The sequence below is a fragment of the Aythya marila genome (genome assembly GCF_965140915.1).
Source record: "Aythya marila genome assembly, chromosome: 7".
Classification (NCBI taxonomy): Eukaryota; Metazoa; Chordata; class Aves; order Anseriformes; family Anatidae; genus Aythya; species Aythya marila.
The window spans coordinates 782,501-801,639 of NC_139048.1; the positions used below are offsets into that span (position 1 = coordinate 782,501).

Here is a 19,139-nt window from a genome sequence, read left to right on the forward strand (position 1 = left end):
CTAACAGCCGTTACTGCACATTTCCTCCTCCTCTTAGAATGTTTAACAGCTTCCTAAGTTAACACCTGCTTTTATCCTTCTTTTCAGAAATCTATATCTTATCCAGCTACAAGGAAAGCTCCATTCATAAAGAAAGCTTACTTTTACAGATGCTAAGTAAATATTTCATTAGAAAATAAACATTCTACCTTTATTTTACCTTCCTGAATTTCTCCTCGTTATCAAAAAAAAGTGGACCAACTTTTTGACAAACACCATTGTTCCCTCTTTTTAATGTAATGCTTTTTCAGTGGTTATATACAACTTCAGACTGATAATGGAACTGACCTGGTGTTCACTGGTTTAATTGTGAAGAAATGCATAATAAAATAACAGAACAAGTAAGCTAGTGACAATTAGGGGATAGATGCAGATGCATTAATTGTTGCTTGTAGAGGCCCTGGATTAATTTCTTGCAGGAGAGCAAGTTGAGCTTACCTGCTTAGTTACTTTAAATGTAACTAAACTATAACTCTACCTGTAACTACCTATAAATCTATTTTGAAATAAAAGTATTCATTTTTAAACATGTGCTTGTAACCTGCTTGATTAGTGTGGAACGCCTGTCTGTGTCTGTGGTTTTCTGCTCTTGGGTTGCAATATTTAAGATTTCAGCCATTTTTACTCAAGCAGAACTTTTGCATTTCCTTGTCTGAGTTAAGTCTGGTCTGCAGTCACAACTGTCAGCTGGATGTCAGACCCTGTGCTGTAGGACTTCCAGTAATGACAAAGAGCGTGGGAATTCAACTACACTCTGGCTGTGCAGAGAAGCTCTCAGTGTCCTGTAGATGTATTGCACTTATTTTGACTTCATAGCTATATGTGCCTCTAAATTAGGCACTTCTTTCCCATCTAATTTTTCCTTTCCCTTACTGTACTATTTGAGCAACTCAGAATCTCTCATGCAGTTACTGTCCATAGTTACCTCCTCTGCATCGTACAAAGTGAGGCATTAAGACTGAGATCAGAAAGGCATATGGTTGTTGATTTCAGTGGGAGTTAGCATGGAAACACTGATGAGGACTCAGGGCTTTGGGGACCAACATTTGAGATACCAAAGTATGTAAATACAGAGAGCGTGGTTTTCAGAAGCCTTTGCATACTAGGCTCTCCTTGAAACCAACTAGACCACAGGTATTAAGAGCTGTCTTTCCAATTAACTAACACAGTTACTGAAACAGTACTCAGCAGGTTACATTAATGTCTCCTAAATAAGGAGTGCATTGTCAGCGGGGATTTTGAAGGCTAGGTCACTACACAACACATTGACAGAGACTGTAATTGCTTCCCTGGCACTTGTGTTTTGCAATTAGCAATGAGACAGTTATTGAAAAGTAGCATCAGGATTATTCCATACATAAATAAACACTGAAGTGTCATCAGCATCCTCAGTACCTTGCGCATTCCTAGACCCCGGCCAGCCCCAGCACTTTGGCTGCACCCAGAACAAGACTGAGGAGAGGACCCGTGTGCGGCTGCGTGCATTACCTGACCCTGCTCAGCGAGGGCCTTTTCTAGGTCTTCTATCTGAGCCTGAGATCTGTGTATTTCTGCTTGGAGCTGCTCGCGTGTCTGTAGGATGTGAGGGAAAAAGAAAATAAATAAGTAAAACTTTATCTAAAACCCCAAAGCTAACACATGCAGATAATACTTAAAACATGAAATAATTCTAACAAACGATTTTTGAAGTTCTATGGCAGAACAAATTTGCAGCTAAGTACATAATTAGTCATTAGTCACAGAAAGAGGTCTGTAAAATGGGATAATAATTTAAAAGTTTAAAATCAAGATAAACAGCATCCTAATAGGTAGATGTTAGAATAGCAAGAAAATAAATGGCTTCTTTCAGCTGGCTGTGATGGTCAGCAGTTAGTCTAGAACAGGGTGCATAAAAAAGTCAGTGTAATGCAAAGATTCATTTCTCCATGAAAACAAATGAAAAGTATTATGCCAGGATTCTGGACACACCTGTGTCCTTTACATGTTTGCTGTGTTAAATAGCTCAGAACAGGCCCTACATAGGTAATGGCACAAACTGATGAACTGCATCGCTCCTTGTGCATTTAGTACCCTATCTTTTGATCTTACTGTATTGTATGTAATTTTCAACCATGCTTGTAGATTCATGTTTACTTAAATAGCCAGTGCCTTCCTACATGTTTGCTGGAGAAAAAAAAAGGAATTATCATTAGCTGTTCTATTCATCAAGTATGATTTTACAGAAGATTTACTTTTCTCAAACCATTTATCTGCTCTTTTTCTTGTTCTTTACAATGCAAATGATGTTATTTGTTTGCAACACCTGCATCGTACTCTTTTTGTCTCACTACAGAAAAAGTAAAATCAAGACACTTTGGAGGTTAGCCATATCTTGTTTCATTTTTACACATGTAATTGCTTGATTGTACGGTGCTGCCGTGCCACAGTTCCTGGGTCCTTCCATCTGAGGGACTGGGCTAGATGGAATATGGGTATCTCCCAGCATTGTCATAGCTACACAAAGTATTTCTGGACAGTGCCTGCACATGATAGATTTAGAGCCAAACTAACATTCTGCAGCTGCACTTCTCTTAAGACTTCAGAGTGCTAGCTCACAATAGAATTTGTCCCTTTATTCACTATATTCACCCTCACATTCTTTGTCCCAGGCAGTTCTGTGCCACACTAAGTTTTGGTAATATACAATTTGTTCCTAACAAACATAACATTTTGTACCTCGTAATAAAATGACACATTAGATGGTTGGAACCACATGGGCTGTTTGAGACAGACAGGCAGGCAGAACAGCAACACTTTGCAAATTAATTAAGAAAATTAATCTCTCTCAACTGTAAGCCTTTTAAACATTCTTCAAACAATCACAATCTGACAAAATCCACAGGAATTAAATACCAGGCATTATGTATTTAAGGCCATCCACACTAAATTTTTATAGAAAGAGAGCTTAATTTTAAGGACTACACATGGCAGTAGGGAGCACACCGCCCGCTGGCAGCCTGCATGGCTGAACCCACCCGCCCTGCACTCACGGCTGGCGGCGTGCTGGAGGGGCTGGCTGGCGCCACTTCGGTCTGAAAACAACCTGAGCAGGTAAAATTAGAAAGCTGCATACAATTACAGTCCTTTATTTGCATGTAGTATAAGCCATTTAGACCTTAACTTCTCGTTCTGCATCCAATGTTCCTCCGACCTGTTCTTGCAATAAGGCGTATGCTCGTTGCAGAGCCTGGTACTCCATCGTCAGCTGCCGAAACCGCAGTTCTGTCTCTTCCTTGGCCATGCCCTGGAAGTGTTAAAAACATTTATTTATTGCACCAGTTCTTTTCTTTTCTTTTTTAACCCCGCAATGAGGGTGTTGAACAAACAAACAAACGAAACCACCAACAGAGTGGATTGTTTGCTTTCTCTAAAAAGTTCTGAAATTATTACTTTGAAATGCAATTTGGGAATAGAATCTTGTTCACGTGCTCTCAAAATATTACTCTTCCATCCATTAAACATCTCTTGCATACACTTACTTCAAGAAAATGTAATATATATAAAAAAAAATTCCCTTGCCTGGTAAAGAGAAAAACAACAACCATGTAACCTACGAACGATTGAATCACCTTTATTGTACCAGGCAAAGTCATCACATTTAAAGGTGAAATGACAATTTTATTGAAACAACAAAAGGTTTCCAACCTGCAGAATATGCCAAGCCTGGCATCTCACTCAATTATTAAAACAGTAATCTAGAGTTAACGCTTGTAGAAAAGGTGACATTAACATGAACGGCACCCTTCATCTTCTTTACTGTTCTTACAATGTCCAGCAGTGGATGCTTTCATGCCAGGTTGACTGGAATATGTCATTCAACATGAAATAAAATTATACTGCTGGCTGCATGCATCAACTTGTACCATCTGAACAGGGGAAAAATGTCAATAGAGAAATGAAAAATAAATAGACTCATACATAGAAAAGTATATTCAGAATTCCTGCAGCACATGCAGTGCAGCACCTACCTGGTAACCAGTCATGTATTTTTTATGATAAAGATATAAATTTTTTAGGTTTCTCTTTACAACAGATCTAATTACAACCCATGAAACAGACAAAATGGCAGATCAAAAACTGCAGCCATCATAGCATGAAATGGCTGCATGTCATTATTAAGAAGTTTTTGTTTATTACAAGATTCTTGTTAAGCCTAGGAATATGTAAGAGGGCAGTGATCTGACATACGCTCAGCAGTGCATTTGTAGGGAAACCCTGCAAGAGAAATGGAAATAATCCCTTTTATTTGTATTGCCTCTGCACAGCCTTCATTCAGAGCCTCCAGAAAAGTCACGACCTCAATATACTTGCAAGGAGACAGTTTTTCCTCTAGACATTGCTGTTTTATTTGACTGCTTATTTCTCACTCTAGGAATACAAGCACTATCACTTACGGCTGTGCTCTGTGCCAAGGTCACAACAACAAACAGAAGAACCTGAACCCAGACTACACATGCACAGCCCTGCAGCAAATCTCATTGTGGATAGAGGGTTCCCAGGGTCACCCAGCTTCTTAGTCTTGTTGAACCTCTAACCCATACACTCATTCTAAATCCAGCACTATTAGGATATAATATTTCCAGCTTGGCTAAAAGTTGTGGCAGAGAAATATCAACCATCATGCACAGAATTAAATTTAGCACCAAATTTTAATTTTCCAGTCAGAGTTGACCAGAATGGAACAGCCCAGGAGTTTCATTCCAAAGCAATAGCAGGGTTTAAAACCACACATAAGTAGTTAAACATCACCACTTAGTTTTGATGAATACCTCTTCCAAGTCATCTTCAGGAGTGCACGGCGTCTGATCTGTTCGGTCAGTTTGATATGAGATGGAGGAACCATCAGACTCCAAGGAAGCTTCTTCATCATAGCCGAAAAATGTCTCCACAACCGGCTTCTGGCCAGAGACAAGGTGTAAGTGCAGCCCACCCGTGCTGTACATCCTGCAGCACCCTCAGCTGAAACCGTCCCACGACTCCGGGGGAGACAGCCATGAGCTTGAAAACATCTCTAAACTCTGTGCCAAACGTTTCAACATTCTTAAACGTTTGAAAGTCAAAAGTGACATTACAAACAGCTTTTTGAAGAGATTTTTTAGTTGGTGACTTACACCACCATTTCTAGATTTTGGCTTTTCCTATTAATTTGCACTGAATAATATTTTCAGGAGACAAAACCTAGCTCTCCTTCAGAAGCCTGGTTCCCGTCTGCAGGCACCAGCATGTGCCCAGCCCCTCTGCATTGCCTGCCTCTTTTTTGCTCCACAATGGAGCGGAGGAGTTGATCTCACATCAATCCCAACTCATTAGCTGTGGGTTCAGTAGCTCCACCCGGGACTTAATTCTTCAGAGGCAGAGTACAATGTGCCCTCAGGTCCCTGGCATTATACCCGACAATGCTGATATGTACATTAGCATTCTGCCAAGCGTTCACTATCTAGCATTTTCTTTTTCTCTGTGCTCTAACAGTTCAGTAGCTGCTGCCTGTAACCAGCAGTTCTTGCACAGCACTAAACTCCACCATGAATTATTTACAACCTACAAGTATTTTCAGACAATGCCATTGAGAGGTCACTTTCAGATGTGTTAATTTGTAGGATGTGTCTCGTCACACAGTGCCCTGGCTGCTGGCAGGGCAGCAACCAGCACCGATGGGCAATGCAGGCGCAAGGCACCACACCTGGGTGAAATACATCTACCAGATTTTTCCTGAGTTATCATAGTACTCTGCCTACGAGTGTCCTTAATCAACTTGATCCAAATTTAAGCTTAGCACCTCAAAATCTCTGACGTTGTATCTAACTTTCTGTAGTGTACAGTGGGGGTCAGTGCCCCAAGCCACAGATCCTGTTTCTACACCCCCAAGGCCAGTAAGGAGCACGTTTCACCTCACTCTCAGAAAATACCATATCTATCCATCAGCGTGTCACAAAACAAGCTTTTTAAATTTTTATTTATTTATTTTTTTACCTTAGGAATTCTTGTCATTTTTTTTCTTTGCTTCCTATACCTTAACAGCTTATCACGTTCCTGAAAGAATCAGATACACACATTAGCTGTTTGCAGCAAGACGAGCTGTTTTCAGAGAGATATTTATATTAACCATATCAGAATTAGGAGGCAATCAAAGAACAATAATGTCAGTGCTGGCCACTGTCTCAAAATAAAATAGCCACATTTTCACCAGTCAGGAGTTCATTTTACTCCAACGTCTTCCCAGTTCACAGTATAGAAGCAGTTCACAGTATAGAAGCACTGACAGCTTAGGTCTCACTTCAGAGTTGCTCCATGAACAACCATGTGCATTCAGGTCCATGCTACAGCTCCTCTCTGGTAGATGGGCTTTTTGTCCAGGGGCAAGAAGCTAAGACCAACACCTGCCTTTGGCTGTACTCCAGCTGTACTGCCACCTGGGGCAAGCATACACGCAATTTGCCCAAACTACACAAAATTCTGAGACTGTTAGAAATAAACACTTTCAAAAACCAACAAAAATAAAAATAAACCAACCTCAGGTGAATTCTTTAAGGATCTGCAGGTTCTCAGTGACTTGGAAAAATGGTTTGAGCATTTATTGCTGCCTGACATTTTTTCTATTTGGTGAAAATTATGACTCTCTCCATAGAGTGATATTAGTTTTAATAGTAATGAAAATAATTCTTTATTCTGGATTGCAAATATAGGCAGGCTCCAGAATCAAAAATCAGTAAACTCTTAAAAGGAATTTTCCCTTAATCTCCCATCTCAACCATTTTTGGTACCATTCACGATGGTCCTGTGGGGCATTGATAATGTGCCCCTCCCACCAGCCCGATGGCAAATACTAGTGTTATCATCAGGTAGATAACTAGATGGGAGATAATCAAACACTTTTTGGCTTTACCTGACAGCATAAGCTATGCTGTATGCTTGGCAATGGAGAACAAAACTGTACATGTTTTTCAGTACATTTTAGAGTGGCTAAACTTCACAAAATCTTTGCCAACTATAGCAAAGGAATGAGAAGAGCACTGACTGAGAAGGTGCAAGTATGGGTAAGACAAAGCTAGTGATAATCAGACTAAAAAATGCAACTCCAACACAGCAGAGCTGTCCCAGAGAGGAGGGACAATTGCTGTCAACTGTCGGGACATGCTGGACATGCCGACTTTTGCCCCTGCAGACATCCTAGTGACAGAAGGAAGCTTCCTCTCTGAGCTTTGCTCTCCACTGTCACTATTTTTTCTCTGGTGAACAACTTCTGCTGATAAGGCCTGTTATAACATCTACATTGAGAAAGACACTGAGTCCAAATAGAGAAGACACTGTCCAAATAGAGAAGAAAATTACAATAAAAATTATTATACGGTGTGTGCTTTTAATGAGCAACAGTTTAAAGTATACAAAGATGAGGATGAAGTTAGCTGCATACCTACCATGACACTCTTCACATAGCCAGCTGTCTCCAGGGTCTGATAAAAAAAAAACAAAAACACGATGTCAATAAGTGAAAAAAAATCCTGAGGAGAACTGAGTGCATGTTAGCAAAGAACAAACAAACAAAAAAACAAAACAAAACAACAAAACACAGCACTGCAGAATGTCCTGTTCTTACACAGTGGCGACCTTTAGGCTTGATGTTGTCTCTGGCTAAAGGAGCTCCAACACTTTGTTTTGCTGGTGCAAGATCTGGTCACTAGCATGGTCACTAGCATACCTGCTGGAGGTGCTGCAGTGGCTCAGTCATGCAAGTGCAACATAGCTTGAGAGGATTTTTCCAGCTACAATACTACAGATAGCCCAAATTCAGTTCAATTACTACTGACCATAGCAATGTCTGCCATACTGCCACTGATGTTAGCTCTGCCAGCTAGTTTACAACACCCGAGGTACACCCTCAGTTAGGCTTCCTTTTCTTTCACTATGACCTTCATCAACCTCAGGCAAGTGCAGCAATGTTATACCTTACCTTGGAGAGCTCATCAATGATATTTTGCTGTTCAATAACCTGTAGTCTCAGAACATCAACTTCTCTCTCCTCCTGGCTGTGATCGAGGTCATTTAAAGAGCTCGGTCTCCTTATTGTTCCAGCTCTTTGCCTCTGAAAGAAACCCATATGGCAAAAAAAAATGAAGTGATCAGGAGGCTTTGCCAAAGAACAGTACACAACCTATCCCTTTCGCAGCTAGAAGTGCATCTACTCTACTGGCTGTTCTAGCGGCTGCCCTGCTCCCTGTTTTGCTGAGCAATAATCCCAGATTGCAAACGTGTGTTTGTTCTGGCTCCTCAGCTTCTGCTGCAGGGAGCTGGCAGTGGCCGGGGAGGACAGCAGGCACACGGGGCCATCACACGCTGCCTGCCAGCCTGCCAAAGGCTAGCTCAGCTTCAGTTCTGCCCAGAACCTGATGTATTTTTCTTGCTGGAGAAGGAATCCAAAGAGCTGGGATCAACATCACTGCTTTCTGGGTTGCTCACTGGCTTTTATCTGCAGCAGTCCCAGAACTGCAGCACCCCCTGAGATGATGAGGCTGCAGCCACCTCACCCCATGCTGACATCCACACAGTGTCAGCACTGCTTAGCACCAGCTGCTGGCCACTAACAACAATGAATTTAAAACCAAGAGGGAAGAGAATGACAGGGGCAGATTTCCTAAGAATTATGAGGTGATTATTGTACAAAAGTCAAAGTTGATGTGAGGTAGTTTGTGCTCACATTATAATTTAGCAATCAGTGACTGAGCAGCCATCTGATCCAAATATGCAAAACTTGCATAAATTATTTTCTTCAAAACTATTGGTTTCTAGGGTTAAATAAAACGTATTATAAAACAAGTTCAAGCCACAAACCACTCAGAATTTAATAGCAAACAATGGAAAGGAGGAAAGGTTCCTGTCAAACTTTCAAGTGTGTGGTAATGTCTGACTTCATCAGCCCTGTGAGTACTAGATTACATGTTATATTGTATATTATGTGAGTTTACAGTTACAGCCCAGTCACTTACCATTGCTATGTTTTCTTGTGTTACAAATTTTAATTTATTTTCCATTCGACGCAAAGCATGAGACAACTCTTCATTTTTCCTACTAAGGCGTTTATTTTTGTCCAAGATGGGCTTATACTGGCTTTCAGCTTCTCTAAGACGTTTTAACTGAAAAATTAAGAGAGAATTAACACCTCAGGAGTTGTTCTTTTTTTAAAAAAAAATAAATATAAATCAAATATATTAATAATTTGCTTTAGCTATCATAATAGCAGTACTTTCTCTTAATGCAAGACAGAATTAATCAGAAAACTCTTGGTATAGTCCTAAAATGTAGAGGACTGTTCCTTCCTCATCAGATATACAACCTGTGGAACAAATATACCACGTGGGGAACGTATTTTTCATTGTTGAATTTTCCTGCATCCCATATGCACAGGGTCCTGCAAAAGTCCTGCAATAGTTTCTGGATAGCAAAGGAGAAAATAGTTTGATGTTGGCAGTGGTGAGATCCTACCAGTAAATGCAGTGCGTTCACCACTGAGACTCACCAGCTCGTTTCTTTCCTCCGACAGCAGCGCGTTGCGATCCTCCAGCTTCCTGATGATTGCACTCAGCTCGGCAATTTTAAGTTGGAAACGCCGGGCATCCTTTTCATCCAACTGCTGTTCCTAAAACAAAGATCAACTGCAAATAACTGTTCATAAGTGTACATGGAATATCAGCATTTTTCAAAAATCAAACTTTTTTTTTTTTTTTTAATTCTGAATCCAGACATTTCAAAACTATTTTATGGAAGAGTGTGCCTATGCCTTAGTGGAACTGATCACTGAAAGCTGCAAGATGAGACCAATGGAAAGTCAAGAGTGAAAATGTAACAAAGTATGCAAATGCAGAAGTATGTATATGTAAATACAAAGTCACAAATGCTAAACTTGGAAATATAAAAGAAAATATCAAAAATCAAGGCAATGTTTCCAATGTATGCCACTGTTGAACTGAGTGTTTCAGACATATCACCCACTCTGAGGACTTTGTTATAAGAAAATGATATTAAAAGTACTGACGTACAAATGGGGAAAATCCATGCAATTATACCATTGCATAAGCTCTTCTTCCATAAAGCTGTGGCCCTTAATTGGTTCTAAAGGGTCACTTGTAAAGCAAATGGGGTAGCTCTTTATCTGAGTGAAAATGCTTAAAGCAAATTATAAATGGATAGAAATATAGGCAGACATGTTCTCATTCAGAATCAAAGAGAAGTTATATATATTTACAAGTGTGACAGACTATTTTTTTCCTAGTACTTATTTTTTTGCTTTAGTACTTATTCTGATGTTTGGCAGAAGTTGAGCACAAATCAAAACAAGCAAATTAGTGTCCATAGTCCTGGTGGCAGGTTTGGGAGGTCTAGGATTCCTCATTCAACAGGTGCAGGAGAGGCTTGGAATAAAGAATAAAATAGATTGCTTTGCTCATGTATAAATATTTACACTTCTACTGAGAAAATTAAGGCCGTTGCAAAAGAAATCTTGATGAGAATCAGCAATGAAGAAAATCTGCATATGTTAGACATATGAGGTCAGTTAACTAAATTTTCTAATATTAGCAAATTAAGGCAAAAGCAAAAAGGTGCCATTGGAATATTAAAAAAGCTATTGTGAAAGGGCAACTAAAATTTAATGTTTAGGATATTGCATTGTAGAAAAGAAACAGGAGAGAATAGGTTAACAGATATTTAATTTACTTTCTGGCGCACTGAAAGCGAGAGCACATAGCAGCATGAAAACACGAGCTAACGGAGGTGTTCCAGGAGGACAGCAGGACTTCTAAGTGTTCATGCACTGGTTACCTTCACCCGTTTCCTTTTGTAAACTGGCCTTGTACATCTGCTTACAAAATACATTGACAGCAGTTCCAAAAGCTAGCACACATACATTACTTGGTTAGAAAAGCATTTGCATCATTTGTTGGCAAAAATTGTGTCAAAGTGTCAAACTAAGGCAGGTGGTAGAAGTATGATACAGTAAGAGAAAGAAAGAGTAAAAAGAAAAGAAAATTTTCACCCTGGTAAGGAAAACAAACAAAGGAAACCAGAAAACAAAACAACAAAAAAGCAAAAGCTCTCCCATAATTTGGTTCAATTTGGTATCTTAAAGATTTGGCTACTGAACAAGAGTGAGAAATCAATGCCTCTCCATTTCCCCTGAGTTACTATGGGAAAGCTGTTGCTCAAAGGTGCACTCATCAAGATTCTGTCCTTTTGTGTCATTTTGTCATTCTGTTTGTTCGTTTGTTTAGGTGAAACCACGTGAAAGTGCTTACGGGGCTTCCTGAATGATCTGAAGCGTCTCCTGCACCACTTGCATAAGGAAGTTCCCGCTTGGGGCTGCTCAGATGCCGATCAGACTCTTTGATCTGGGAAAGTTGTTCATCTAAAGCCTCCTTTTGGAGCTGCAGTCTCTGAGCATGCCCGGCTTGAACCCCTAACTCTCTTTCCAGCACGTAGACTGCTCTGTCTTTAAATTTAATCTCCTCCATCTATAAGGAGAACAGAACACAATCACACACACGTGCAGCATCTTGACAACAACATAGCATCCTACTGACCCCAAACACAGCCACAGTACAGTTTCACAGAGCCAACACCCCTCAACATGTAAAAAACAAAACATCCTCTTGAAAATATAACAGCAATGAATATTTGAAAGTGAACATACACATTGAACTGCTTCACTAACTCAGGAATATTATTCATACAAAGATGAGCCCAACCACTTTTGAAGGCCATCAGATTAAAACGTCCTTTTTAAGCAGTTCTTCATTAAAATGATTAGGAGATAACCCACATTCTCAGTACCATTTCAAAATACCTTCTTTCTTAACTCGAATGAACAACAAAGAAATGAAAAATAATAAAAAAATAACAAATAATTCATATCCCAATATGGATTACTCTAGTCAAAGATTTTATTGATTTTGCTGCATTTTGATTGAAAATTAGGTTTAATAAGTAATTTTAAAAGAAAGACAGTTAAAACCTGAACATCTTTTTAATTCTCAACATATGGAAGGATGTGATACTTTTTGATTTTCTTTCCAAAAGTTTCCCATCTGAGTAATTTGCTTAATTGTCTCCTTTCCATGAAAGGTTTTGCTTTTGCCTAATAAGCATTTTGCAAAATCATTAAATGCTTAAATGGCAAATACCCAGCTATCTATAAGTCTCTTCCGTTCTGTGTGTCTCGACGGTGGTAGCTGAGTTCAGAGAACTGTGCCCAGTGCTGTTGGAGGAGTTACACCGAGTCTGCAGATGCTCCAGGAATACTTTCTGAGGGACAGAGCATTTGGATTTTTTCTGAATGCTGATGTGGAAGTTGGAGCCTCCCTTTACACAGAGCTGAGCCAAATCCATCTGTGTGCTGCGAGCTACCTGCACCAGAGAGGCCTTGCACTGCAGGGTGGGTGCACGTGTTATTTGCTTGCACCAGGATCAGACCCTGAAGTCTTTTACAGTTCAAACAAGGGTGGCCTATGCCCTGTCTAATATAGAAAAATTATTGAGCACAACCTGAAATATTTGTCTGCAATGAAGCACAGTACTGCAACATAGTCCCAGGCTCTTTCCATCTGGATTGCATTCCTATACATTATACATGAATATAAAGTATTAACTACACTGACACACCGCTGGGTTGCCAAATGTGCTTACAGAGAACAATTCTATGGGAGAAAGAGATCATACACATCTCCTAAGACATTCATTGATGCTTTTCAGACACCATGTATGCACATTGTACACATTAGATTTTGGGCAGGTTTTGAGACTTTACCCATTTAATTTCAGTGGACAGCTTTTAAAACGTAACCTGCTCAAAATAAGAACATTTTGCCTTGTGAGAACTGCATTCATGATACATTCATCTCTTTTTGATAGCTTTGTCTGTAAACCTGCAAAAAATGGCACAGCATATTAACAGATCACTCAGAGGGCCTTCTTCTTAAATACTGCCAAAATGCCTGCCCAGGGAAAAAGCAAGTGGTGTCTGTTGATGCTCGTCCAGCAACAGCATCCGGAAATTACTCCGTGAGGTGGATTTAGGGTGGTGGGGAAGACTCCTGCTCACAGCTGTGAGACAAATGAGGTAGGGGGGATGTCCAGACTGGGGAGCAGCATCCCCCTGTTGTGTGGTGTGGGACCCCCATGCAGGATCCGAAGGGGCTGCAGGCAGTGCACTGCCACTGGTTCCTGTGCTCCAGCATGCACGGTGGGAGCACGCCACACCTGCAGCTCGGGTCCCATGCAAGAGCTGCGGTGCTTCCCGAGGCTTCGTGCTGCACAGGCAGCCCTGCCTGCCTCAGCTGCTCGGGGGGCTGGAGAAATAGTGAGCTACAAACCAGAGCACAGTCTTGCTTTGTCCGAGGTGAAAAGCCAGCTCCTTTACCCTTGCTTTGCCAAAAGACAGGGTAGGACAGCACATAAGCACTACATGGAATCTTAATTCACAATTAGGAAAATTTTAGATTCTCTTCACAAAATGCAGCAAATCAAAAGTATTTTGGATGCCATTTTATTAAAGGTGCTTTCAATAATTTCCTTTAGGCCAATGGACTACTAACTTTGATTCAAACAAAGAGACAGCTGCTGTGGTCCTTCTACTAAATATCTAACAAGTAGAAATCTAAATGGATCTATAAACACATAGGTAACACTTGTAAATGTAAATGTAAAATCTTTTTTTTTTTTTTTTTTTAAATAGGGAGAATATTGGTTAGTTAGCTCCTATTTATATGAAAGCAAAGACATGGTACAACATAGGCAACACTTCAAATTAAGAAGAACAAAGAAACTGCAGAAAATACAAAAGATTTTGTAACAAGGTATTTCACTAGTGGCTTATCTCCTGGAAAGAAAAACTAAACAGTCTTGGTGAACAACTAAGGAAACATCAGTATTCACATTCCCTTCGTATGATTAAATTCATATTCATGAAATATGTATAACAATTTGATGTGGCCATCTACTATTAAATACTATGAAACAGAAATGTTATAGAAATAGTACTAATCCAAAGAAGCATTTCACCAGAAAATATTGCTTAGCACATTTCTTCACATCATTGCTAACATTATGACAACATTAAGACAGGAAAGGACAGAACTCACGGGGAGAGGTGCCAGCCTCTTGGTGTGTGCCCCCCCAGGCTGTCGCACCCGCCCGCCTCATCGCGCCCCGGGAGCAGCGGTGGTCCTGGTACCAGTCCCGGTCCCGGCTGTGCCTCCTCCTTCCCCACCTTTTGTCTGGCAGCTCAGACAGCAGCAGCACTCACCAGACAGCGGCAGCGCACGTGTGAGCACAGCACCCAATCACCTGGAAAGATGCCTTGCTCCGTGCCATGGATATTCCCACTTCAGTTCTAGCAGGCCGCCTTGACTTGGAATGAATATTTATGCAGGAGTGCTAATTAATATCCAGCCTGCGAGCACAGCGGATATCAATTATGCAAACCTAATCCCATGCAAGCTTAAATTTGTTATTCCCTCCTTGTGCTTTCTAGTGCAATTCCCAGCCCAGCGTCGCGTTTTGCTGTTTTTAAGCCTTATGGCTCTTTTAAAATGTGTTGTTTCCACGATGATTGTAAAAGCCATGCGTAGGTTTCCCTGGCTGGGAAATTTCTCCTTGAGATGTTCTTGGGCCTTTGCAAATCCCACAGATGACACCGGGAGCGTGGCTGCACGCCGCAGGAATCTGCCTTTGAAGCTACTGGCGCGTGGTGGAAAAAAGCCAGTCACTTGGAGACAGGGGTTTTAAATGCAAACGAGAAAAACCCTTTCCAGCCGGAGCTGCTGCACAGCAGACATTTCCCCACGGCGCCGTGCAGAGCCAGCAGTTGGCACACGCCGGGACCTGCCTGTCCTCACCTCCCTGAAGGCCCAGGGCAGGGAGCTGGGTGGCAGAAGGCACGCGGGGAGGCCAGTCACGAGGGATGGGTGTCTGTTTTCACCCTCCCTCTGCATTTCCCTGAATATTTTCCCTGACACTCTCACAGAAATAAATGCAATTGCCTCTTTGCCCTAGCGATGTGTGTCACTCATCAGCAACAGCCAGCTATATGAAGTCAGCCAGCCTGCCAAATGCTGTGCTCTGATACTGCACGTTGATATAAACCACTAGGATTTGTGTTTTACAAACAGACTGGGAGAGAGCTGCAGCATAGCTGCAGACTGGTGCTGCTGACTAGTCAGCGTATGTAACTTGAGGTGCTGAAACTCCATCAATATTCCTGCACATCAGAGTCAGGCTGCCATACAGTGCTGCAGCACCAAGTCAGCATTGAGTCCTGACATTGCCAATGGTGAGATGACAGCACACACAATGCAGGAGCACAGTGAGCTTCCACACTCCTTGTAACCAAGGAAAATTTTCCTTCCCCCAGCACAGACAAAAAAAAAAAAAAAAAAAAAAAAAAAAAAAAGTGCAAAGTGTACTACCTCTCTCTCTCCCAATTGTAATATCTTGTGTCATTATGATGTATATTGCAGTAATTAATAAACTGCAAACTGAAAAGTACTTAATACATTTTTAGAAAAGTAAAATTCTCCTTACAGCCACATGTGCCGTTTTCCCACCCATGCTGTGGCTGCAGGGAATGCCCCAGCCCGGTTGATTGTTAGCAGAGCAGGGACACAGACCTCTGCAAGGGACACAGACCTCTGCAAGGGACACAGACCACTGCGTCTACCGTGTAGCTGAGGGAGGAGGTGAAAGTCAAGAGTGGTTCATGCTACTGTTGCTGCTAGAGGCATTGCTAGAGCAGCAACTCATCAAGAGGAGAGTTCCTCACTGCAGCAAAGGCACAATACACGAGCAAAGCACCGCCAGAAGCAGTGGTCCCACACCCTGCCACTCCCTTCCAAGTTCCTTGCCAGAGCTAGGTGATATGACAAGGCGAGCTGGCTCAGGGTATCAGACCATGGGAAAACTGTTCTTTTTCACTTTTGTGATCCATTTTCTGCCAAGGCAGCTCACTGAGCTGGTGCACTGTGTGTGTGCATGGTCTGCTTCAGGAGAGGTGGGTGGGCATGATGCTGGGGTGAGGGGAGCGTGGCTGGGGGCTCTGGTAGCCTCACAAGCGAAGCCATAAGGCGAAACTACCCTCCTAGGCTCTGAATTTCCTGAGTCTTGCCAGTTGAATGGGTTTTAGGTTATGATTAGATGGCCTTAGAATAAAGCTGTGGCTACCCCATTGCTTCGTCTGACTGTCAGGGAGCCCTTTACCCCAGAACCACCCCTGGCACAGCCCCAGCACCGTGCTGCCACATGGCAGCTGCGGTCCATCAGCCGTGCAGGGCTCTCAGCAGGCTCTCACCCAGGGAACCTCTCTTGTAACATCTTCTTCCAGAACTGACCCTCATCAAAAGGCATTCACTGTCAGCAGTGCATTACCACGCCTCCAGTAACCTTGCCAAGCCATCAAATACAAGAGGAGACAGTATATTTCATCTCTGTGCAGTTAAACAAGGGCACATGTGACATCCATCACCAAAAACTGTTCAGTGATATGGTTCGGCTACAATACTGGCCAAAGAAGGATTCTATTTGCAGATTGCCTGAATTTCAGCTATACTAAACCAAAAGCATGTTTAGAACTGAAAGAGCCAAAGTGTTGCACTGTGCAGTGCAGAAAGGTGAAGTGGTGCAGGCGAGATCAGAATTTGCTGCTCCCACTCAGGGTATAACTAATAAAAAAAAATCCCTCACTAGGCAACAAAGGCTTTTATTTCCAAAGACTGGCTTCCTTTTTAGTGCTGGGTGTGAACAGCAGTACACCAAATTGATAGTGTTACAAGTGAAGCTACTTAAATTGTTAAATATTTCTGAATTTATATTAAAATATATTAAAAAATCACTAAGCAGAGTAAATTTGTTCAATGAATAATAATTATTTTCAAACAATTTAAAACAAAAATGTAACAGAATTAACTGCAATACCATATTTGAAGAACAAGGTACATCGAATGGGAGAAATAACTGCATAAAGATAGAAGGAGAAATTACTCCTGTCACCCACAGGAGAAATTTGTACATGTATGGTACCTCACATATACTTAACTGATAGCTAGGTGCTAACAGAGCGATCTGTTAAATTATTCCATCCTGTGCTTTTGAAAATCTCACCCATGTTCACCCACTAACCCACTTAGAGGTTTCAACTGAATGCTGATTCCCTAAATCTTTCCAGCTGGTGAGCCAAGTTAAATTACAGACGAATAGTTTCCCACAACAATGCTGGATAATTTTTAATATAGTCTGGGCTAAGTTGGAATAAGAAATGCAGTGGTGTAAATGAGGTTCTAACTACAAATGATTTGCAAGGAAGAGTTAATCCCTTTGAATAATTTGTCTAGCTTTCAGTATAGGATGGCTGTTGAGATGCCTTTATACCAAATATAGCGATCTTTTTCCATATAAGGGAACAAAAAGGAGAAGTAAAAGACTGTCAATCACCAATAAAATTAATATTTAAAAAGTCACACACTTTTTCTTGAGAAACGGCCCTTTAACTGTCACATCTTCCCTAATTTACCACTGCCTAGCAGAGCAATCTCAGAGAAGTGCCTGCAGACATGCTGGTTCAGAACATTACTGACAGATTGCTCTCCTCCGTGTCCCTGGTGCTGGCTTACCATAAAGAAGCCACAGAGGTCTCAATGTACAATGGCTTTATATTAAACCTTTTAGTAGTTGTTATTGACTAACTTTTATCTTCATTTGAAAATAAATACTCTCCAGTCTGTAACAAATCTCATTTTTTCAATCTTCCTGTTTTTTGTTTTAGTTCCCCTAAAAAAAAAAAAAAAAAAACAGGAGGAAAGGTGTCTGCAGTTACCACTGATGTTCAATACTTCTCACTTCTGACCAATTTATGTTTATGTAAAATGTAAATATTTTTACCACATTGAATTTTCATCTCCACTAAGCAAAACTTGAGGCCAATTAATTCCATGGCATTCTCATGTCTGAAGGGCTGTGTTCCCTGGACGTGAGTACACAGATACGGGGTAGGTTGTTATTAGAGGTAGACCATGCAAATGTAATTAAATACATTCACGCAGCATTTAAAGCTGATTTGAAACACACAAATTAAAATTTGAAAAAAGTTTACTAAAATTAGAAATTCTGTAGAAAGGAGGTTGTTGCCATACCTACTTGTTACCATCTGCAATGTGACTTTCATCTTTTACATTAACGTTTCTTAAGCTTCTGAGCCAGGAATAGCTTAACTGGGTTAGTTGTACTTCTCTGTAGATGTTCACACCCAGACTTCACAGACACAAACAGCACAAGCTGTATGTGCAAATAGAAAACACAAGGGCAGAACAATTTGAACACATGCTTTTGCAGAACACATCATTTCCTTCCCTGCAACATTCAGAGGACAGATAGCTGCTCAGCTTTGATGTATGGGATTAGTCTAAAGCTGTCAGCATCAATGAGTAATAGTCATCCCTGTCACCTGAAAGATATCTAGAAGAAAAAGAATGCTTGTTTGGTAAATATTGAGTGGGAACTGCTTCCAAAAGAATATTACACATTGGTAGCTATTACAGTCTGCAGGCCTCCCAGGCTGGTGATACAAAACTACAAAATTGCCCCCTGCAATTACTGCATCTCTAATTAAGAGCCTCTTTGCTGCGTGTGTTGGAGTGGTATGTCATGGCATGAGACTGCAAGCAGGAGGGAGGACCCAGCTTACAATCACATCTGAAAGCATCACTTTGACCACAAGAGTACTTTGGGCTTAGTTTTTCTGCCGGAGCTGGAGAACAGCACACACGCAGGCACAGCGGGTTTGGCTGGCTGCAGCGTAGCCGTGCCTTCCCCAAGACCAGCCTCTTCTGGAGAGGGCAAGAACGCAAGGATTCCCCTTAGGAACACAGCAAGGACAGAGCAGGACAGAGCTCAGTAGCTTTGGGTCATTCACTAGGGCTGGGTTTAACAATTTAACTTAATTCATTGTTGTAGTTTTGCTCTGCTGTAGCTTTGACGACTTACTAAGTCATCAAAATGGAATAGTTCATAGTAAACCAGGTATTTTG

General features: G+C 41.2%; 1 protein-coding gene across 1 annotated transcript in view; it reads right to left on the reverse strand.

Moving 5' to 3' along the window:
- The window catches only part of JAKMIP3 (Janus kinase and microtubule interacting protein 3), a 45,743-nt gene that overhangs the window by 10,172 nt on the left and 16,432 nt on the right, over positions 1-19,139 (reverse strand). The window contains exons 4-12 of the mRNA XM_082764384.1: positions 11,364-11,579; positions 9,590-9,709; positions 9,060-9,206; positions 8,027-8,158; positions 7,494-7,529; positions 6,049-6,108; positions 4,848-4,976; positions 3,194-3,322; positions 1,528-1,611 (exon numbers count right to left, since the gene is read on the reverse strand). Coding sequence (XP_082620510.1) covers positions 1,528-1,611; positions 3,194-3,322; positions 4,848-4,976; positions 6,049-6,108; positions 7,494-7,529; positions 8,027-8,158; positions 9,060-9,206; positions 9,590-9,709; positions 11,364-11,579 — 1,053 coding nt within the window. The remainder of the gene's footprint in view (positions 1-1,527; positions 1,612-3,193; positions 3,323-4,847; positions 4,977-6,048; positions 6,109-7,493; positions 7,530-8,026; positions 8,159-9,059; positions 9,207-9,589; positions 9,710-11,363; positions 11,580-19,139) is intronic.